The 23,169-nt window shown below is 40.5% G+C and overlaps 1 protein-coding gene and 1 long non-coding RNA gene across 2 annotated transcripts in view; one reads left to right on the top strand and one right to left on the bottom strand.

Moving 5' to 3' along the window:
• Positions 1–10,579, bottom strand: part of LOC116421231 — a 142,862-nt gene extending 132,283 nt beyond the window's left edge. Inside the window, exon 1 of the long non-coding RNA XR_004231530.1 lies at positions 10,337–10,579. This is a non-coding gene — a long non-coding RNA (uncharacterized LOC116421231). The remainder of the gene's footprint in view (positions 1–10,336) is intronic.
• Positions 10,580–11,961: 1,382 nt separating this feature from the next.
• Positions 11,962–17,924, top strand: NEFM (neurofilament medium). Its single transcript, XM_031949651.1, has 3 exons — positions 11,962–13,125; positions 14,185–14,309; positions 15,907–17,924. Exons 1-3 carry the CDS (start codon positions 12,016–12,018, stop codon positions 17,387–17,389), a joined length of 2,718 nt encoding a protein of 905 aa, XP_031805511.1. The 5' UTR covers positions 11,962–12,015; the 3' UTR covers positions 17,390–17,924.
• Positions 17,925–23,169: the final 5,245 nt, after the last annotated feature.

Below are 23,169 nucleotides of genomic sequence, written 5' to 3'. Positions count from 1 at the left end.
TCAAATATTAGAACCCCCTAAATAATTCCATTCTGGTTTGCTTTGCTTGCCTCATACTTTGGATCTTGTTATCTCTGTCACTTCCTTTGATTTGCCCCTCTCTGACCAGAAGGTGAGAAGATGTCCTGGAATCCCATTGGAGTTTGAGGAGCCAATTAGACAGAATGAGGAAAATTGTGCTATAACACCTCTGCTCCTGTAACTCCTAATGAAGTAAGTCCCGCTGCTCAGTGCAGATAGATAGCTGTTTTTATAATGTAAAATTACACAGAGCTCTCCAAGGTGATAGGAAGTTAAGTGAATTTCCCCATGTCACATAGTCAGCAAATGTTAGAATTGAAACTTCAATCCACGTCTTTCTGACACAGAGACCTTCTTTCTATCAACTCTACAATACTGCCTTGCCTGGAACATAGTAGGTACTTAAAAAAAAAGAATACCATGTTTATACAATGTTGGATTGAACTCCATTTTGATTTCTCAGTTGAAGATACTTCCAAGCAAAAAGCTGTAAAACAATTTGACTCATCCCCATCTTTCAATCCACACATCCTGTCTCTTGCCAAGTTGCTGATTTTTCCTCCTACATTCAATCCTTCACCTCTGTGCTTACAACCAAAATCTCTGTCAAAAATAGGTGGTGAGATGCAGTAGGAAGTAAAACTAGTAGAACTGATTCTGGACTTGACCTGGGTTGGAGACTTGCCTAAAAAAGTTAGGCAAGTCTCCAACCCAGGTCAAGTTCAGAATTAACCATATGAAATTAAAGGCATTATTTACCTTTCTGAGGCCCAATTTGTTCATCTGTAGAATTGTGTTTATAATATTTGTACCTTACTGATTAGTTCTGAGGGGGAAATGTTCCACAAATTATAAAGCACATCTGAAATGGTAATTATTATTCCATTCTGGTTCTTCTCATGGAAACCTAATAAAAGCACCAATTATACAATATTCTTTCTACCTTTTCCCAAATTGCTGTCCATATTAGAAATGTATTCCAATATAAAGATCTTCTTTTACAAGGGAGTTCACAAAGATCTGACCATTCCTTAATTAATTTCTAAGATGTCTTCTCAAAAACAAAACTATTAGTAAATAAAAAATAAAAATTGTTTAAGGATGTCAAAAAAATAAAAGTAGTCAGTGGTAGAGGGAGACAGGGTAATTTAGGTTCACTAATACATTGTTGGAGCTGTTATATGTTCCAATCATTTCAAAATAATTTGAAATTACTTAAGCTGGACCTCACTTTTGTCATCTAGCCAATAGAGCAGGTTGGACTCAACAACTTCCAAAGTGTTCTCTTCAGTTCTAAATCAAAGGTCCTAGATGCAAACAAATCAAGTGAGAAAGCATTTACTAAGTGCCTATTACATGCTATACATAATGAAAGTTGACGTACAAAAAAGGCAAAAAATCACTGTTCTTAAAAATCTCAGTTTGAGAGAGACAATATAAAAAAACTTTGTACAAACAAGATAAGATGAAATAGATGATAGAATACATAGATTATACACACACACCTAGGATAATTTGAAAGAGAGGAAGATATTAATATTAAGGTATATTGATTGAAAAAGCCTTCTTGTAGAAGGTGAGATTTAATTGGGTGATGAAGGAAGTCAATTAAGCCAGAAGACAGAAAGAAGAGAAGAGAAATAGTGAAAACACACAAAGGAAGGGGATGGAGAGTCAAGGAGACCAGCACTGATAAATAATAAAGTATTTCAAGATAAATCAAATGCAGAAAGCTGGAAAGGTAGATAGATGCAAGATTATAAAAGGCTCTAAAATTCAAACAGTTTCTATATTCGATCTTGGATGTTACAGTGAACCAGTGGAGTTTATTGAATAAGAGGGTGACATAGGATGCTTTAGGAAGATGAATTTGACAGCTGGGTGAAAGATGGACTGGAGGGGATTTGAAGTAGGCAGATCAAGCAGAAAGCTAGTGTAATAGCATAAGAATGAGGTGATGAGGGTCTACAGCAAGATTGTGGCAATGACAACAAAAAGAAGGTATAAACAAGACATGTTAAGAAGATAAAATCAGCAGATCTTTACAACATATGGGATATGTAGGGATATCAGAAAATGAGGAGTTAAGAATAACACCTGCCTGGGTAACTAGAAAGATGAGGACCTGGACATGTTTAACAGTACCAATGAACTTAGGAAGAGGAGACGGTTTCAAGGAAGGGGAAAATAATGAGTTCAATTTTGAACATGATGATGTTCTGCAAAAAATTCAGTTTGAGATGTCTTGTAGGCAGCTGAGAGTGCAAGTCTGGAGATGAGTTGAAGAAGTTAATTTTGAAGAGGTAGAAATGAGAGAAAGTGAAGCTATATGAAGATAATTGAAGCTGTGGAACCTTATGAGACCATGAAATAAAATTGTACAAAGGGAGAAGAGAAGAAAGCCTATGATAGATCCTAAAGGAAAACTCATTATTCAGAGGGACATCCTTGATGAAGATCCAGATAAGGAGACTAAGACAAACTGGTTAAAAATTAGAAGAACCTAAAGAGAACAATGTTACAAAAACATAAAGAAAAGAGAAAATCAAAGAGAAGAGGGTAATTAGCAGTATCAAAGATGGCAGAGATACTCAGAAGGAAGAGAAATGAGAAAAGGCCATTACCTTTGGCAATTAGAAAACATAGATAAGTCAGTGGGGGAAAACCACAGTGGCAGCAAGATGGTGTAGTGGATAGAGCACTGGACCTCAAGTCTGGAGGACCTGAGTTCAAATTTGACTCAGACACTTAATACTTCCTAACTGAGTAACCCTGAGCAAATCATTTAACCACAACTGCCTTGCAAAAAAACAAGAAACCAAAAAAGAAAAGTTAGTGAAATACTCATATCCTTTGATTTACCCAAAAAAAAATCTACTGGATATATAACTCTAATCCTAAAGATAGGTATTTTACACACATACAAATATGCATGTGCACCTGTATGTGTCTGTATATATACATATATATACAAATATATACGTATATTTGTGAATATGTGTAATGTATGTCTGTATATGTGTGTGTTCATAGCAGCATTTTGAATTTCAGATACAATGATGATAATGATTCTAAAAATGAACAATTTTTGAAAGACTTAAGAACAATGAGCAATTAAGTGACCAATAGCGATTCCAGGAAACTGCTTTAAAATGTTGCCTACTTCTTCACACAAAGAAAAAGAACTAAGAAGAAGAATAAAAATGTATCTAGGATGTGAGTAGTTATGAGGATATGTTTTGCTTGACTATGCTAAGGGATTCTGAATTTCCTTCCTTTTCTTCCTTCCCTCTTTCTTAGCTCCCTTCCTTCCTTTATTTTCCATTCATAGGAGAAGTATAAGGGGGAAGTGAATACTTGATACTTGAAAATAAAATGTTTAAATAAGTGAAAACAACTTAAAAGAAAAGCTAATTTGGAACACATGGTTTTGAAAGGGTAAAAATTACCCATGCATATGTTTTTATAAATAAAAAGTTTTAATTTTTAAAAAGTGTTAGCTAAAGTTGACTGTGAACTTCCAGAGAAAGGGCTTGCCTCTGTTGCCTTTCCTTGTGTCATCTGGAGAGAGGTGCTGAATTACTACTTTTTGACAATGAAAAAGAATATAAATGCTTACATTTAAAGCACTATCTGGTATTGCTGGGTCTTAAGATATGAAACATAGAATTCATAAATATAAATAGAATAAAAATAGAATTTTGCCACAAAAGGAAATAAGCATTTATGAAGCACCTACCATATGCCATGCACTATGAAAAATACTTCATAAACATTAAATTTGATCTTCACAATAATTTTGGGAGATAGGTATTATTATCCCCATTTTAGATTGAGGAAACTGAGGCAGAAGAAGTTAAGTGACTTGCCTGGGATCACAAGCTAGTAAATCTCTAAGGCTGGATTTGAAGTCATATCTTCCTGACTTCAGGCCCACTGCTCTACTGAACTACCCAGCTACCACAAAGAGAATTTTCAGAATCAAAGCTGTATTGAGCACAGAATGTAGCATATTGGAGGTAGAAGGAATTCTCAAAAGGATCTAGGAGCACAGAACAAAGAAGGCTTTTATACCCAGGACATAGGATGCAGAATCTGATCAGGAGATATTGGGGTAGGGCTCCTAGAATATAGAATATTAGAACTTGAGGGAGCATTAGAGGTATTTAATCTCTAACTCTAGGGAATTCAATGTTCAAGTCCTGGTCCTCTGACATTATACGTACCCCTTCTGCTACACAGCCTTCTTCCTTTTGATATTCACTCATTAAAATACATCTCACAGAAACAAAGACTTTTATCACTCTGACTATGGGGAATCTTTAAGAATCATTTAGTTCTATGCTATCACTTTCCAGGGGGTGATGGAAATAAAGCCTTCAAAATATTGAAATTTGTTTGAATTCAAGTATTTGGTGTTAGCAATATTCCTTGACCTCTAGCTTTCTGGTCCAGAGCTCTTTCTGCTAAAATCAAGAATACAAAGCAATATGTAGTTCCTTTGGTTAAAGAATTCATCAGATACCAGTTATAGTCTCTTTTGAACAGAAATGAGTTATTGTCATATCTCAGAATTAGATAGGATTTCATAAACTATCTGGTCAAATCCATATCTAAACAAAATGCCCCATGACAATGTAGTTCATAACCAAAGTCTACTTAGAAACCTACAGTGAAGGGAAATTAAATGATACCCAGTTCATTCCACTTTGGGATTAGCTCAAAATTTTAGGAAGATTTTTCTTCTAGTTCATTGACAAAGCAATCAAGCAACATTTAGCAAATATTTATTAAGCACTAGGATAGACACTGGAGATAAAAGGACAAAAGTAAAAACAGTTCCTGTCTTCTAGGAGACAATCCATCCAGGGGAGACAACTTGGAAATATGTACAATTACTTAGATGTCTGTGTGTGAATAATGTTTCCTACCTATAATCTTAAGCAATTAAAATGGATGTACGCACATATGTTTGTGGAGAAACATAAATATAGTATATGATATATGTATGTGTTTTGTGCACACTAGACATAAGACATAAGATGGTTCTTTGTGAGAAAGGGCTCTAATATTTAGAGGAGCCAAAGAAAATATCATGCAAAAAGTAGTGCTTGAGGTAAGCACTGAAATTCTCTAGAGTTTCTTCCATAAAATCTAGAGCTGTCTTTCTTCATCTTCTCACTGGTTCATTTGGGGACAACTGGAACAAGTCTAATCCTTTTTTCACAATAATAGCTCACACTTAAATTTTAAAGCTGTGAGTTGGTACTAACACTAACTCAATTTTAGAGATGAGTAAATTAAGAAATGTGACCTGTCCAAGGTCACATAGCTAGCTATTATTTGAGATATAATTTGAAGGAAAAATCTAAATCTGCCCATGTTCTGGTTGCCCTCCCCTAAACATTCTCTAGATTATCAGTGCCTTTCCTAAATTATGGATGCCTGGGACTAACAAATAGCAGCTACGTGGCAAAGTAGATAAAGTATCAGGTACGGAGTTAGGGAGACTCATCTTCCTGAGTTCAAGTTTGGCCTCAAATATATATATAATTAAGCAGAAAAAAACCATGCAATCAATTAAGTCACTTAATCCTGTTTGCCTCAAGTTTGCTTATCTGTAAAATGATCTAAAGAAGAAAATGGTAAAACACTTCACTATTTTGGCAAAGAAATCCCAAAAAGACCCATGAAGAGTCAGATACCATGGAAAAATGAAGGAACAACAGCAACAAAGAACTAAATTAGTACTAGGTGGTCTGCCCAGGGGTGGGTCTACCCTAGGGGCATACTTTGAAATAGTTATCCATTGACTCTCCAAAAAAGTGTTCATAATGTACTTTTAAGTTTAATCTTCATTATTAACATTTGCTCCCTCATTTTCTCAAGCCCAGACAATCAACAAAATAATAAATCAGGCTCTGATTTGTAGCAGTTGCCAATTTCTGAAGTATAAAGGGTCACTTTTGAAATTTAACAATCAGTTAAAGTGAGCTGGTAGAAGCACACACCTGGCCTATGCCTATTAGGAAACTGATTTTCAGAGTCTCCATGATTCAGCAGAAAATGCAACTGAGAGCAAAGTTGCTAACACAGTAAAGGGAATTGAGACTTTGGATGTGCTTCCAAATATCTGGGGTCTATTTCTTTTAAAAGATGGGCTTGAGACTTGCTGGCCCACTCATCTGCTTCCTTAAACCCCAATTTAATTCCAAGCTTCTAGTAAAAAAGCTCCTATTTGCAAAGTCAGGCACATGCTACCATAAATATGCTATGACTGAGCTGATGTAAAATTCTGTGCATTGCAGGGTTTTAAAAAATTCAAGTGCAAAAAAAAAAAATCAAATTATTCAACTTTGCAGAGAAAGACCATGCAGTCAATTAAAAGCATGCTGCAAATTAATACAGCATTAACATTTGTCCATGCGTTCTACTGAGCTGTATTTTTAGAATCCCTTTTGGCATGACTGCATCAAAAGAAAATGAATTCTGAGCCCTCCTCCGGCTTTCCAGCCGAACTGAACTATGATGGGGGTGTGAAAGCATTACGAAGCAAAAACTTCTGCAAGGCAAGTTAGAGACAAAAACTGAAGCTCTTCTCAAAATGTGGGGGAGCCCAAATCCAGGTTCTTTCTACCTTTTGCCTCTTCTGGTATTTTTTTAGGCATACAATGTCTTCCCCATGAAATCATTTACCACTGAGTACACAAATCAGACAAATGAAGTTTGAGAACGCCTTTGCAGGGGAATTGGACAGTTCAATAGCTCAATAAGTTACTTCAGGAAAAGCTGCATTGTGGTGCAACCCCGGATGAATTTAGCCTAGTTACAGAGAGCCAGGAACATGCACAATGCTGTAAACCAAGAAACTTCTGATTCTTTTATAAAGGCTAATCTTCAGAACCTATGCTTAAGAAGTCCCTAATGCCCTCTGGGACCAAGGGGGATGCATATCCATCTCCCATCTCCTTTATATCAACTTTCCCATTCTCTATATTGTCTCCTTTCTACAGCAACACTCCCTGGGACCATCAGCAAAGAGAAGTTTAGAAATAATCATTTGACAGTCTCGGTCTCAGGCTCCCCAGCCAAGGAAAGGTAAATTTCCTTTCTCTAATAGGAGCTACCACAAAGAGTGGTGGTGATTTTCTACAAGAATAGATAATAAGTTCCTTTAAAATCTCCTAAATGGATATATCTCTCTGCCCACCCTCACTCCTTTCAAAGGAAGAAAGAATTGTAAACGGTAAGTCTAAAAATGCATGAGGCAGCAAACCTTTATTTCAATAAGAGGCAGTGGGATACAATAGACAAAGCACTAACTATGGAGATAAAAGCCCTAGGTGTGAGTCTACTTGTGAATCTGACTATCTATGTGATCCTAAGTAAATCATTTTATTTCTTTGGGTGTTATATGTTCTATCTATAAAATGAGGAAGTGAGACTATATCAGGAGTTTTAATCCATTTTTTTTTTGTCATGGATCCCTTTGGCAGTCTGGTAAAGTCTATAGTGTCCACAGAATACCATTTTTAAATGCATAAGATGAAATATATAGGTGACAAAGGAAATTAATAATATTAAACAATGTTATATATACATATTTTAAAATATCATAAGCCTTTGTTTAATATGATCGATCAATAGTCTCCTCCCAACATAACCACCAAGCCTGATGAAGTTATTTCCTAAGGAATTGAGCTTTTGGAAACAGTAAAATGACATTACAAAAAGAAATCTCTGAGACTGAAAGTTAATATGTCTATATGTATCACTGGAGATGATTCTGGGTTTCTCTTAAGACGTGACTAAAACCGAACCTGAGACTAAAAAGTTATGGTACTCTGAAGGAGTTTCTTTCTATACATATATATTCAATATAGTCATACATGCATACTTTAATTGGTGCATATTATTTCTCTCTTTCCTTATATGTGCCTTGCTTGCCTTAACTTACATAGCCCCTTAAACCACACAACTTTCATCACAAAATGGTTTGAGTGAAAAAGCATTCAATATGACTATATTCCAACTTAGTTTAAAATCATACCCAAACTTTCATGATATTGAATCATTGAATTCAATTGAATTGAATAAGTATTATAAAATATTATCTCTACTGAGTTATCGGGGCATTAAGGATCACTCCAGCAGTCCTGTATTCTCCCAGCTCTGATTGTCAGTTCTCACAGAAAAGCTGGTGCAAAGTAGGAAGCACACAATAATACAATGTACATATCACTTTCATGAAAACCATTTGCAAATTTAAGTGAGGAAAGTAAAACCTCTTTTGATGCAGATCTGCCAGTCATTTCTAAGCTTTAAACTTTTTCTTTTCCATGAATAACAAAAATTGCTTAAAGTTATGAGTGCACCTACCAAAATTTACTGTTAGGCACAGATTCAAATTGATTGATTGTGTAATTCATATGTTTCTTAAATTATAAACTACAATATCACAATAACTGACAATACTTTTTAAATTTATTTTTTTCATATATTAGTCAGGTTTCATCCTCCTCCAATTAACTAAAAGCTTCACAATTCCTGGGCCAATTGGGCTAGAATCAAAAACTGCCTAACTGTAGCAGTGGACATACATTTTCTTGCAAATATCTATCTGCAGAGTCATCTCATTCCCAAAGCTCTGAGGATGCATAAAGGGAGAAGCCCACAAACCTCTTAACCATGTGCTATCATTGCAGCAATCTGACTGCATTTGCAACCACCTCCTCCACAAGCCAAGATCTTTATATCTTTATACACACACACACACACACACACACACACCAAAGCAGAATGTAACAAGAAACTAATCTCCCTTTCTATAAATCTTTTGCATGCCAGTTCTTCACTGAGAACCAGCATCCTGCTGAGTCTTGCCTGATAATCTTGCAGAAATCTACAGAGGTCAGGTTTTTTTTTCCTTTTCCTTTTCTCTTTCTTTGTATCAAAGACTATTGATCCAGATTTTTAAATCATAGATTCTCCTATAATCCACTTCCTGCTACAATTCACAAGCACCCTTTTTTTACCATCTGGTCTCTGGGCCCTTAGTTATCAACACAGGGTCCCTCCTTGCTTGGAGTTTCAACTACATCAAGTGGACCAAAGTGTTCAGGTCTCTCCCACGCAGACTGCAATGCTGCAGTCTGGTCATATTAATGAAGCAGTAAGAGTTCTGCAATTTCAATTCTTTTCTGTCATGGACTCCAGATGGAGCAGAAAACCTACTTAAAGAACTGACAGTTCACATCAACCCAGCTTCCTAATTTTTATCTTATATCAACTACTTAAGGCCATCTTGCGGAGGGAGGGGGGTTCACCATATAGTCGGAGTTATAGATCACCCACTTGGGGAAAAAAAAGCAAGTTTAGTTCTAGCATAGTGCTGAAAAGTCCTCTGGAACACCAGATTTCTTTTTAGAAATTGCATGCATTTCTTCCTGAAACCAACTTTTCCCCTATTTGTGGTCCATTCAAACATTGGCAGACCTCCTGGTATTAATTCCAACGTTTGTCACCCTAAAATATGAGTTCAAAAAATTAATATATTTGCAACTTCTCCAGGCACTTATTTGTGTGGATAGTTCATTTATGAATACATGCATATTTAAATTTAAAAAAATACTTTATGTTCCCTTTTCACATCAAACATCAAATAAAGGGGATTGCCATGGAGTAGGTTGAGGTAAAGATCACTTTAATTTCAAAAAATGAGAAATAGTAGTTCACTTTATTCAGGATTCTAATATCAACGTTAGGATTTTTGAGTAAATGTAACTAGTAATCTGATCTATCTTCATGCTACATTTTCCCATTAATTAAATATATATTTGAACCAAAACATCAGCAAGTGAATCGTTCATGACTTGAAATCATAAAAATGGAGCATTATCCTGAGCAAACTTCTTATTTGACCTTCAAATATCACTCCCTGTATCCTTCTACTTCCCTCTAACCATCTCCATAGTCTCCTAGGCAAAGAATATATCATTCCAGAAATGAATTATAGTGTTGGATTTGTTTCATCTGCCTGTTTTAAGCTGTGCCCTGTACATGTGCTCACTGCATTGCAGACAAGACACTGTGTATTCCTAGCGAGGCTTAAAAAAGAGAGAGAGAGAGAAAGCCCACGCTACAGTGCGTTCATGCGGAGGAGAAGGGAAGCCCTCGATAATCAAAAAAGAAATTCTGGGTACAGGGTCCCCGGTGCCGCTGTGGACGATGTGTGCTGGATCTCCTCAGTTTGCCAGCCTGGGGCGCTGGCCTTGGTACTGATGGCCGCCATAGCGCGAACGTACACACTCCTTACCTTCTCCCCGGGCCGTTGCAACGAGCTGTCCCTCATAATTAAGACAGAGCGTCTGGCAGGATCCCCCTTTTAGAACAAGCAACCAAAAAAATCCGACCCAGCTCTCCCCAGAACTTCCCCAAACCCCAACCTAGCCCTCTGGCTTTTTTTTCCCCCTGTTTGGCCTGACTCTAATGAGCTCATCTCCGGCTGCTGTATGGATTGGGGGGGGAGGGGGGAGATGACGGGGGGAGGGGGCGGGGAGGGAAACAAAGCGAGAAGAGGAGGAGGAGGAGGAGGAAAAAAGCAGGGGTCCAGGAAAAGGAATTGAAGAAAGAGAGGGGGAAGGGAAGAGGGAAGAACACGGTTAGAGATGTGAAATGCGGCTGAGAAAGGGAGGAGGGACGTCAGGCATCCCTGATAGAATTGTTGGGGGTGGGGCTTAAGTGGAGAAAGTGGAAGTGGGAAGGAAGAGGGAACTACAAGAAAAGGGGGTGAACGAAAACACGGAGATAAGGCAGACAGGGCGAGGGAAAGACTGAGAAAGAAGGAAATGGGGACGGGGAGGGGACTGCAAAGGAGTGAAAGGAAGTAAAGAAGTTGAAGAGAGTCTACATGAAGAAAAAATAAATGTAGAAGGACGGTGACGAGTGCTGTCTGGGAAGGAGCACATAGAGAATGAGAAGCAATAGGTGGCTGGTGGGAGACGAGATGTGGGGAGAAGGCTGGAGAGAGGCTGGAAGTGGAAAGGACAACGATCTTCCTAGGGATGACAGGTTGGGGGCGGGGAGGACGTAGGACAGACAAGAGGACGCAGCTGGAGGTGAAAGAAAAGTAGAGGGCCAAAGTGGAGGAGAAATGGTGGGGGAAGCACCGTGTTAGGGATGAAAATAAGCAGCCAGACTCGAAGAGAAGCAAAGAGTAGGGGGTAAAGAGAGAGGTCCAGAGCAAAAGGGACCCCATGAGCTGGAGAAGAACTAAGGGAAAGGGGGCATTGACAAGGGCAAGAACAGTTATGAAAAGGGGAAGAAAGTGGAAGCAAGACTGGGGCCTGGATACAAGAAGGAGGCTCAGGAAGGGGAGCTTGGGATAAAAGGGGGTCCCCAGAAGACCGAGGCACAGAAACAAGGTGAAGGAGTGGTGGGTGATGCGAGTAGAAGAATGAGGACGGAAGAGGGGAGGGGGAGAGAAAGGGGTTAAAGACAAAAAAGAGTGCGAGAGAGCAGAAAATGGAAGAAACACGGAGAGATTCTGGGGGCGGGATGAAGCCGACCGGAGAGGGGTGAAAGGAGAGTAGAGGGGATTAGGGTCGAGGATCAGTGGAGGAGGGGCATAGGAACAGGGCAACTGAAATGGCGGGGCCCCAAGGAGAGGGCCGAGAGAGGGGCCCCGAGATGCCCCGGAGGACGGGGTGGGGGAGGAACGAAGATCAGAGGCTGTAGCGAGAGCGGGGGAGGGGAGAGAGGCCGGCGAGTCCAGCCCAGGCAGCGGGCCAGCTGCTCCCGGGGCTTCGCCCCGCCCCCGCCCCGCCCCCGAGCGCTTGGCCCCGCCCCCCGTGCCACTGCGGCCACGGCGCGGGGCGTGCGTCGGCGGGGCGGCTCCCCGCCCTGCCCCGCGGGCGCCGCAGCCGCCTATAAAAGGGGGCGCGCAGCGGCCGGCAGAGCGCTGAGCCGGCCCCGTGCCTCCCGGAGCCGTCCACCATGAGCTACGCGCTGGAGTCGCTGGGCGCGCCGGCCGCCTACCGGCGGGTCACCGAGACCCGCGCCAGCTACAGCCGCACCAGCGGCGGCTCGCCCTCCAGCGGCTTCCGCTCCCAGTCCTGGTCCCGCGGCTCGGCCGGCGGCGGCAGCCTGAGCAGCTCGGCCGTGTCCGTGTCCTACAAGCGCTCCGTCCCCCGCAGCGCCTACGGCGGCCTGGGCTCGGCGCTGCTCAGCTCGGCCGAGAGCAGCCTGGACTTCAGCCAGTCCTCCTCGCTCCTGAACGGGACCGGCGCGGGCGTGGGCGTCGACTTCAAGCTGGTGCGCGCCAACGAGAAGGAGCAGCTGCAGGGTCTCAACGACCGCTTCGCCGGCTACATCGAGAAGGTGCACTCGCTGGAGCAGCAGAACCAGGAGATCGAGGCCGAGATCCAGGCTCTGCGCCAGAAGCAGGCGTCCCACGCGCAGCTCGGCGATGTCTACGAGCAGGAGCTGCGCGAGCTCCGCGCCGGCCTGGAGCAGGTGAACCACGAGAAGGCGCAGGTGCAGCTCGAGTCCGAGCACCTGGAGGAGGACATCCACCGCCTCAAGGAGCGCTTCGATGAGGAGGCGCGACTTCGCGACGACACGGAGGCTGCCGTCCGCGCGCTGCGCAAGGACATCGAGGAGGCGTCCCTGGTCAAGGTGGAGCTGGACAAGAAGGTGCAGTCGCTGCAGGACGAGGTGGCCTTCCTGCGCAGCAACCACGAGGAGGAGGTGGCCGACCTGCTGGCGCAGATCCAGGCGTCGCACATCACGGTGGAGCGCAAGGACTACCTGAAGACGGACATCACGTCGGCGCTCAAGGAGATCCGCTCCCAGCTCGAGTGCCACTCGGACCAGAACATGCACCAGGCCGAGGAGTGGTTCAAGTGCCGCTACGCCAAGCTCACCGAGGCGGCCGAGCAGAACAAGGAGGCCATCCGCTCCGCCAAGGAGGAGATCGCCGAGTACCGCCGCCAGCTGCAGTCCAAGAGCATCGAGCTCGAGTCCGTGCGCGGGACCAAGGAGTCCCTGGAGAGACAGCTCAGTGACATCGAGGAGCGCCACAATCACGATCTGAGCAGCTACCAGGTGAGGCGGGAGGGGCCGGCCGGCAGGACGGCCGGGGGCGGGAAGGAGAGCCGCAGTGCTCCTCCCGTGCCGCTCCCCAGCTCCCTTTCTCCCCGCACCCTCCCGATCCCTTCCTTGCATGTTCCTTATCCTCTTCCCCGTATCTCCTCCTCCCAACCCTTCTGCATCTCTAGAATCCCCTCCCCACCCCCGCGCCCCATTCCTTTCTCAGCCGCTGCCCCCACTCCCTCGTCTTTCTTCGCCTTTCCAAACCTCAACTACTTCCCCTTTGTCTCCTCTGACATAGTCCGCGCAATTCAGAACCCCGCTCCGCAGATCCCGCAGTTTTTGCGCCCTTTAGACCTGCATCTCCTCTCCTCTCCGTTTCGATCCTCTCCGCCCTAGTCCTCCATCCTACCTCCTTCCAGAACCAGCCCCTCCCCATCTCTTTGTGTCCTCCAGCCGAGTACCTTTCATCTTCCCTTCCTAGTCCTTTAGAGGCAGAGGGGGCTTAGCCCAGGAAGAGAAAAGGAAAAAAAAATCTTTCAAAGTTCCCATCCTACTCTTAAGAAAGTGCCAAACTTCTGGAGCGCCCTCTCTAGCTCTTTCCTAAAATGTGTCTCAACTTGCGATTTGCCATCTTCCCGAGTTTGTGCATGCTCCTTAAAAAGTCTTAAGAAAAGTTAGTGGTTTTCTCATCTTTTGCGTTTCAAATGGCAAAATGATTTTGAGTGGATTTTTAAGTGTCATTTCCTAAGTTGGAGATATTAGTTCACAAGTAAAGATTAAACAGTTTGTCTAACAGGACATTTTTTTAAAAGAAAGATTAAAACGCCTTCTGTTGTTTTTCTTTTGTTCACTTCATCCTTGACTCCCGTTATAAATCGATGGAGGTGACGAGATTGTTTTTGCACTAGGCTGGTAGGAGCCTGGCAGCTGGCCCAGAATACTTTCTGCTTAGTGAGCATCTGTAAAGAGTGCAAGCTAAGGTCTGGGGAGAAGGGAGAAGAGAAGGGAAGAGAATTTGTTTTCTGCTTGCATGTTGTTGACCCGTTGGAAACTTGGGCTGTTTGTTTTCAGGACACGATTCATCAGCTGGAAAATGAGCTCCGGGGAACCAAGTGGGAGATGGCACGTCATTTGCGGGAATACCAGGATCTCCTCAATGTCAAGATGGCCCTGGATATTGAGATTGCAGCATACAGGTATGGTAGCCCCGCTGTGGACGTGTCTGGAATAATCACAGCACTGCAGAGTCTGTTCTGGCAAACTGGCGCCACCCATTTAGATAGAGCGAGGGACACTGCAGCTTGGGAGAGTTGGTATTGGTGAGAGCATACACAGACATATACAAAAGTTAAGGTTTGGGTTTTTCTTTAGTTTTGTTTTTTCATATCGTTTGAAGTTCTTTTTACATCATAACATGGCATTTAGTGCTGCTATGCCTTTAATTAAGATCCACAAAACTAGATGAATAATTGGGAGAGTGACTGGCAAGTATGTTCTTTGGAAATGTTTCTCAATCTTTTCAAGTTTAAACCTCTTTCTCATCCAGTCTAATCTGAGCCACTTTCTATGCTGAATCTTTGGGCTTAGTTCAAGATTCTCTTTCACATTTTTCAAAAAAAAAATATGCCTTTAATTTTTTTAAATCATTTCAATCTTTATTCTGACATCAATAAAACAATGGACTTTTTCTCCACTTGGTAGGGGTCTTCCTTATTCAGAAAAAAACGAGTGTTGGTTTGCTGTTGCCACCATCTGGCTGATTTAAAACGATGATAAACTGACCAAAAATTGAGCTTTTCCAGAGAGTTGGAGCCCCCAGCAAAAGGTTATGAATAAAGACATGTTTCTTATATCAAAACGTTCTTTCAGCTCCAAAGCTAGTCGTGATGGAATTTAGACAATAATTGAATTATAAATTTATCTCTTTTTTCCATTCATGCAGCCATCTAAACATACTACTGTCCTTTAAATGAAAAGTTGTTTGACACATAATAAATGTTTACTTATTCAAAACAGTTTTTTTTTTATTTTGGTTTGGTTTGGTTTTTTGCAGAATTGAAATGTAACAGATTCTAGGCCAGGAATTCTTAACTTGGGAATCTAAGGTTCCCAAAGGGTTCCATAGATAGATTTCAGGAGGTCCGTGAATTTTGATAAGCAAAAAAGCTATCTTTTTCTCTTAAACCCTAGAAGAAATTTAGCATTTTCTTTGAATTGTTTAAAAACATTCACCTGAGGAGTTTGTAAGCTTCATAACTGTTAATCAGGTGATGAAGAGCTAACACACCAAAAGGTAAGACTCCCTAAACTAAATAAAAATATTATTTTCCATCTAAGGCCTAAGTTACTACAGAGAAGAAGTTTTGTTTAGGTGCTAGAACTGGTTTTTGTTAGTTTGTTTTAATGAAGGAAATATTAACCTGAAGTCTCTGCCAAACCCGAGTCATATTCTGGAAGAAGCTAGTAGTTTAAGGAAAAAGTTGCAGTCATTCCCTCAGGCCACTAGGGTACCATTGAACAAGTACTTAACACTAAATAGTGCCCCTCCCTCCCCAGCAGTTCATCTGCAATGTAATGATCTGCCAAGGAGTTGCTTGGTGATTATCTAGTTTCTCTAGTTCTGACACTGTAAACAAGTTTATTTATTGTCTATTAATTTTGAGTTTTCAGGAGATTGGTTTTCTGGGATCCTGCTTACTCCAGACACTATTTTTACCTAGTTTCATCCACATCCAAGCAAAGCCTGGCAGGTTTAGCTCTCGAGTCATATTCCCATGTTCTTTGTCTCCCCAGAAAATTGCTAGAAGGCGAGGAGACCAGGTTCAGTACGTTTTCCGGCAGCCTCACTGGCCCTCTCTACACACACAGACAGCCTTCCGTCACAATATCCAGTAAAATACAGAAAACAAAAGTGGAGGCCCCCAAGCTGAAGGTTCAGCACAAATTTGTAGAGGAGATCATAGAAGAGACCAAGGTGGAAGATGAAAAGTCAGAGATGGAAGATGCCCTGGCAGCTATTGAAGCAGAATTGGCTTCTAGCGCCATGAAGGAGGAAGAGGAAAAGGAGGAAGAAGAAGCAGCTGAAGAGGAAGAAATTGTTGCCACCAAAAAGGCTGCTGTGGAGGCTGCTGCTCCAGAAGCCAAGGAAGGTGAGGAAGAAGGTGAGAAAGAAGAAGGGGAAGAGGAGGCAGAGGAGGAGGAAGAAGAAGATGAGGGTGCTAAGTCAGACCAAGCAGAGGAAGGAGGCTCTGAAAAGGAAGGATCCAGTGAAAAAGATGAGGGTGAACAAGAAGAAGGAGAAACTGAAGCTGAAGGTGAAGAACTGGAGGCTAAGGAGGAAAAAACAGAAGTGAAGACTAAGGAAAAAGTCGTCATCAAGGAGCTTGTTGTAGAATCTACATCAGTGAAAACAGAAAAAGCCAAGTCTCCTGTGGCCCTGTCACCCCCAGCAAAGTCACCCACAGCAAAGTCTCCTGCAGCCCTGTCTCCCCCAGCAAAATCCCCCACAGCCAAGTCCCCTGCGGCTCTGTCACCCCCAGAAAAGTCACCAACAGCAAAGTCCCCTGTGGCTCTGTCCCCTACAGCCAAATCTCCCATGCCAAAGTCTCCCATGCCAAAATCACCAATGCCAAAATCTCCTGTGGAGGAGGTGAAAGCTAAAGCAGAGGAAGAGAAGGAAGAAGCTGCAGTGGCTGCAGGAGAGAAGGAATCCCCCAAAGAAGAGAAAAAGGAAGAACGTGCAAAAGAAGTCCCTGAAAAGAAAAAAGCTGAGTCCCCTGTCAAAGAAACGGTCGTGGAAGAGGTGGACACTGTCACCAAATCCACTAAGGTTGGTTCTGAGAAAGAGGTTGAAGAGGAGGAGGGAGGGAGTGAGGAAGGAAGTGACCAGGGTTCAAAGGGATCCACAAAGGAAGACATAGCAATCAATGGGGAGGTAGAAGGCAAAGAGGGGGAGGAGGAGGAACAGGAAACCAAAGAAAAAGGTAGCGGGAGAGAAGAGGAGAAAGGGGTGGTCACCAATGGGCTTGACTTGAGCCCCGCAGAGGAAAAGAAAGAGGGAGACAAGAGTGAAGAGAAAGTCGTGGTGACCAAAAAGATAGAGAAAATCACCAGTGAAGGTGGGGATGGAGCTACCAAATACATCACCAAATCTGTCACCGTGACCCAAAAGGTAGAGGAGCATGAAGAAACCTTTGAGGAGAAGCTAGTGTCCACAAAAAAGGTAGAGAAGGTCACCTCTCATGCTGTAGTCAAAGAAGTCACCCAGAGCGAATAGGAGAATCAGTCAGTACAAAAGGTTAAGCCATATGACAACTTCAAAATGCATGTGATTGACGGCTTCAAAGCAGAACCGGTTCTCCCATGAGGGCTCCTGACACTGTATTTTACTTTGTGCAACATAAGGGACCTGCATGCAAGCTCAGGGTGTGCTCCCTTCACAGTCTTTGGGGGATTAACAATGCATGATCTGTAATGTATCTAGGAAGTTTTTCTTTTTCCCATTTCCTAAGCTGTTGGAAGGGGGGGGACACTCTGGAGGGATGTCTTGAGATGTATTATGCAAAGATTCAACTGAGCCAAAAAAATCATATTAATACTAATAATAATGATCATGATAATAATAATAATGAAACCGAACTCTTAGCCTTAAGGAAGCTATTTATTGAATAATTATGTTTACCTCACTGGTGCAATTAAGATGGGCATTCATTCATGGGAGAACCTCTGACATGCACAGTTTGCAACCTTTTGTGGATTGATGTAAAACGTCCCAGCAGTTCTTGCTCAATAAAGGTCATATTGGAAACATGTCTAATTGTTTGATTGTCTTACTTCTACACTTCTCGGGTCTGTCCTGAAAAATAAATTAATGGTGGGCCACTGAGGGGAGTTAGAAGGGCCCTATATTGACATTTTTCTAGAAGAGGTTTTTTGTTTTGTTTCAGAACAGAGATATCATTGGGAAAAAGAGAGGGGGAAGAAACATCTTATTTCATCCCTGTGGAGATCTGTCATTATCTCCACTCCCCCCATTGTTGGATTGTCCAGCGGGTGTTAAGTGGAGGGATTTAAACCTACCTTTTCCTTATCCCAGGTCCGTTGCTCTCCCTATATACTGCTCCATATTTCTTCTCCATAATATGGTTCCCTCTCCCCTACATTACCTCTCAAGAGTCTTTAAATAGAAAAAGGTGCTATATATCCTTTCATTAGCCTACTTACAAAGTGATTTTCCCCTTCTATAATCTTAAAGGGGAGGATTGGGATCAGTAAGAAAGGAGGAAATAACAGCATGAATTTTGAAAGCTCTAGTCTCCAGTTTTCTGATAAGATCCCAGAAATTTAGAAAGGACCCAGCAAGTCACTTCAACTACTTCCACCACCCTAATTTTACAGATTTGGAAAATGAGGCCAAAAGGAATCCACAAGACGAGTGGAGTGTTGTCTTCCTAAGGCAGTTCTCAGCTTCTCTATGTGTAAATTCAGCAAAGGGCTATGATTTCAATTAATCCCTAAGTGGTATAGAGATAACATTTATAATGTTAATATGTGATGGGTAACAATGAGTGCATTTCTTATGTGAATGGAAACAGCTACTGATGAGGAAAAGTTTAGGTCTGAAGTGAAAGAATCTGATTTCTAATCTTCTCCTGAACTTGCCTCAATTCACACAGGGTGTGGATTCCTTTTCCCAGGGCCTTTTCCCTCATATCTACCGTGGGGAATTAAACAAAAAACCTTACCCTTAGATAAAAATTTTCTTCATTTGTTTGTCACTGACCAATTTAGCTATCTTGTAAAATTTACTGCCCCTTCCCAAAATTGTTTTTAAATGCTCAAAACGAAATGGAATGACAAAGAAAACCGTTGATGTTATAATATTATTACTAAAATATTCTAAATTCATGGATCCCAGGCTAAAGAGGCCTGAAGAAAATGATCCCCAAGGTTGATGGCATTATGCTAGTTTTTCCACCTGTACCTAGGAGCAATAGGGTTTAAACAGATGTCAATTTCTGGTATCATACAATCTTTTTTAAAGATAAAACCACATAAATAATGTCACAGTAGCAAAAGATTCATTAAGAATAATATAAAATAAATTCAGTCTCTTCATTTGAAAAAGGACACCATTCCATAATTTAAAAGCAAGATCCATGATATTTTTACAAAGGAAAGCAAATCACTTTCTTTATTAATGAAATTAAACTGGATAAGCTGTCATTTAGCAAATGATTTCAATAGAACCATAGGTGGAGATACCATATAGATCTACCAGTTATTAGCAACTGTCACTTAAAACTTGCTAGCTAATAGAAAAAGGGATGCACGTATTTGCTTTTCACTCAGGTATTATCCATTTTTTCAAACAAGCTAGAGGGAATGCATCTACAGTCGCTCCTTCAAAATACTAGAAATGGAAAGGCAAGATTTCAAGTACATTTTTATAACTCAAGGATGTAATGATGTTTTCAGAGCCAAGGTCTATCAGCAGCTTAGAAGAGGCTACATTAGTCCTTACCATTCAAAATTCCAAATTACTTTCCTCTGTCACTCCACTCTATTTTTTTTTTCAGCAAGAAAAAAAAAATTAGTTCTAGAAGTAGTATTTCCATGTAAATATTCAAACAAATATTGAAATATACTTTTTCATATACTTATAGTGAATATTTTAAGCATATTTCCAAATTCCCATTTTGATTTAACTGTAACTCAATTTAAGAGAAGACATGTTGGTGTCTTGCATATTTATATGTTGAATTGTACAGAAATTCTATATTTAATAGAGATAGAAGCTGTAGATAAAATTAGAATTCCTTGAATAATAAAAGTAATCTAAAAAAATCACTTTTCCCTAAAAGGTTGTGTTGTGGATGACAAGTTCATGTTAAATAAGGCATATTATTGTCAGTAAAGGACCATTGTATTCTTAAGCAAAGAATACTAATTTTTTTTTCCTTTTTATAATGGGACTTTATTTGGGGATAATCCATCTGCCAAAATGTTTTATCTGGGTATGGCCACTATGCATGCTATGGCTTCTTGCAGCTACAGGTGAATTAAGTGGATCAGGTGGACACCAAAAGTGGAAAGCAGACTTCACACCAGAGATACTAGTTTTCCCTGAACACACTCTACATCACTGAAAGGGAATATGAGATCTGATAAAGGTAAGGTTTTGACTATGGGAGAATCAACTCAGTGGTCTCTCAGGTCTCCTTTAGGAAACCTTTGACTCTATTAATATTTAACTCTCTTTATAGTCGAATTGCTGATTTTATATTAGCAGTCAAAAGTTTGCTGTTGGGAGTTTCCTATACTAAGGAAATCACAGGTTCAGTCCATCATCATCATTAAAAATTTATCCAGTGATGATTTACATACAACCTCCTCTAATCGCTCATTTTATTTCTACCCATGAGATCACAGATTTTCAGAATCTTTTAACTTTCTGACAAACTTCCACTACCCCTATTCAATTCGAGTATTTATTGAACATTTACTTTATACTAAGCATTGTGCTAGATTCTGGGAGTACAATAAAAATAAGACAATCCTTGCCCTCCTCTAAGGGAGAAGGAAAAGTTATTTTGAGATTAAAAGATGACTATCTAGCTTTTTTAAATTTTTCTTTCTTTTTTGCTGCTTCTGTTTTTGGACAACCAAGATGGATGGCATTTACCTAGGTATCTAAGTATTTTCTCTTAAAAGCATATTCTAGTAAAGACAGAAGCCTTAGAAGTGCTGAGACTCTGACAGAAGTCAACCAGATTCAAAAGTTCATGTAGATACATTTGAGATTGCTATTTTCCCATTTTCACCCTTATTGTGGAATAGAGTTAAAAGCACATTTAAAAAGTCATTTCCTGCATCATTTCTAAAATATATAGAAAACTAAGTCAAATTTATATGAATGGAATTCATTCCTCAATTCATAAATGGTCAAATGATATGAACAGACAATATTCAGATGAAGAATTTAAAGTCTTCTATAGTCATATGAAAACGATGCTCTAAAACATTGATTAGAGAAATGCAAATTAAGACAGCCCTGAGGTACTACTTCCTATCTATCAGATTGGCTAAAATGACAGAAAAAGATAATGATAAATGTTAGAGGGAATGTGGGAAAACTGGGACACTAGTGCCCTGTTGGGTAGACATGTTGAACTAATCCAACCATTCTAAAGAGCAATTTGGAATTAATGCCCAAAGGGTCAGAAAACTGTGAATATTCTTTGATCCAGAGGGACATTATTGGACCTGTAGCCCAAAGAGATCATAAAAGAGGGAAAAGGACCCACAACTGCAAAAATGTTTGTAGTAGCCCTTTTTATAGCTGGCAAGGAATTGGAAACATAGTTGATGCCCATCAATAGGGGAATGGATGAATAAGTTATGGTATATGAATGTAAAGGTATAATGTTGTTCTATAAGAAATGATGAGCATGTGATTTAAGAAAAGCTTGGAAAATTTATGTGAACTGATACTGAGTCAAATGAGCAGAACCAGAAGAACATTGTACACAATAGCAACAACATTATGTGATAATCAAATATAATAGATATCTCTTCTCAGTAATACAGGATTCCAAGACAATTCCAATAGTTGGGATGGAATAATTGTGGCATACTCATTCAGAAAAAAATTTATGGAGAGTTAATGTGAATTTAAGAATACTTTTTTGTTCTTTTTCTTTCTTGTGGTTTCCCTCTTTTGTTCTGACTCTTCTTTCACAACATGATTAAAATGTGAATTGTTTTTAATGATTGTACTATATAATCTATATGAGATTGCTTGCTGTCTTAGGAAAGGGAAAAATAAGGAAGGAAAAGAAAAACGGAACTCAAAATCTTACAAAAGTGAATATTGAAAACTCTCTTTACATGTAATTGGGGGAAAATTCTATTAAGTGTGGGAGAGGGGAAGAAGGTTTACATCCAGGGTAAACTAATTGTAGAAAAAGAACCTCAATTAGAGAGTAGACTTATATAACGGGGACTCCTTTCAGATAAGGCCTGGATTCTGTAGCCCTTGAACTCTCTACTAGATCTCAAAGTCTGTGATTCAGAGTAACAGTGTACTTTTATTTAGGAATTAGATAAAAATAGTTTGAATAGCTATTAGTAAGTGAAATAAGCCACTTCCAAATGAATCATCAAATTTAAAAAATACAGCTGCCTCAATTTTTTCTGGATAAATTGCAAATGAAATTATTTACTATTGTCTATTGTAATCTGAGGTCCATATGTCCAAGATATTTTCCCAAAACCCCTTCCAGTTGTCATAATTGGCATATTCATAGTTGGAATAATTAACCTATTCATATCTTTTATAACTAAAAATTTGGAATATATATATACATACACATATACATATATATGTGTATGTCTGTCATAACCTTAATTCTGATAGTTACTATATCCCTCAAAGGGAACTATGAGGTCATTCAATTCAGGCACAGAAATTGACTCAACCCGGTGCTGACAGGCTATACTGCCTTCTGAGCTATTGGGAATTACACTGTCACATTTCCACCTCCTCTCCTGGCATATACATTTCCAAACTATCCCCACTCAAATGAAATTGCTATTTAGTTCTCTACAGCCATGTAACCAAAATTGCCAACCTGCCACTGGATAGAAGTGTTCCTTCATCAACATCCTTGAGATATGGTCATCTAATTTCTATGTCAATATTCATGGTGATAAGGAATGCAATAGCTCCCATGGACATCATTCTATTAATGAAAAGCCCTATAGGTTATAAAGTTCTTATCATGAGCTAAAGTCCCCTTTCTTGTGACTTCAACCCACTACTCCTAATTGCTCCCTCTGGGACCATGCACAATGCCCAATTTCTCTTCCAAATGACAATCCTTTAAATTCTTAAAGACAGCCATCATATGGTCATTAAGTTTTCTCTTCTTCAGAGTAAATACCCTTACTCCCTTTCTTCTTCTTAAAATTGAGACATTTAGGAGGTAACCAAATGGGAAATTGGATTCCCCCCCCTAAATTTTATGAAAACTTGATCTAATTGTCTTTCCTAAG

Source organism: Sarcophilus harrisii, chromosome 2 (assembly GCF_902635505.1).
Source record: "Sarcophilus harrisii chromosome 2, mSarHar1.11, whole genome shotgun sequence".
Taxonomy (NCBI): Eukaryota; Metazoa; Chordata; class Mammalia; order Dasyuromorphia; family Dasyuridae; genus Sarcophilus; species Sarcophilus harrisii.
The sequence above is the reverse complement of the archived record's forward strand: the minus strand, read 5'-3'. Positions and strand labels throughout refer to the sequence as shown.

Coding starts and splice junctions, on each gene's coding strand:
- NEFM (XM_031949651.1), top strand. CDS start 12,016: ATGAGCTACGCGCTGGAGTCGCTGGGCGCGCCGGCCGCCTACCGGCGG. Junction 13,126..14,184: donor ACGATCTGAGCAGCTACCAG/GTGAGGCGGGAG, acceptor GTTTGTTTTCAG/GACACGATTCATCAGCTGGA. Junction 14,310..15,906: donor ATTGAGATTGCAGCATACAG/GTATGGTAGCCC, acceptor TTGTCTCCCCAG/AAAATTGCTAGAAGGCGAGG.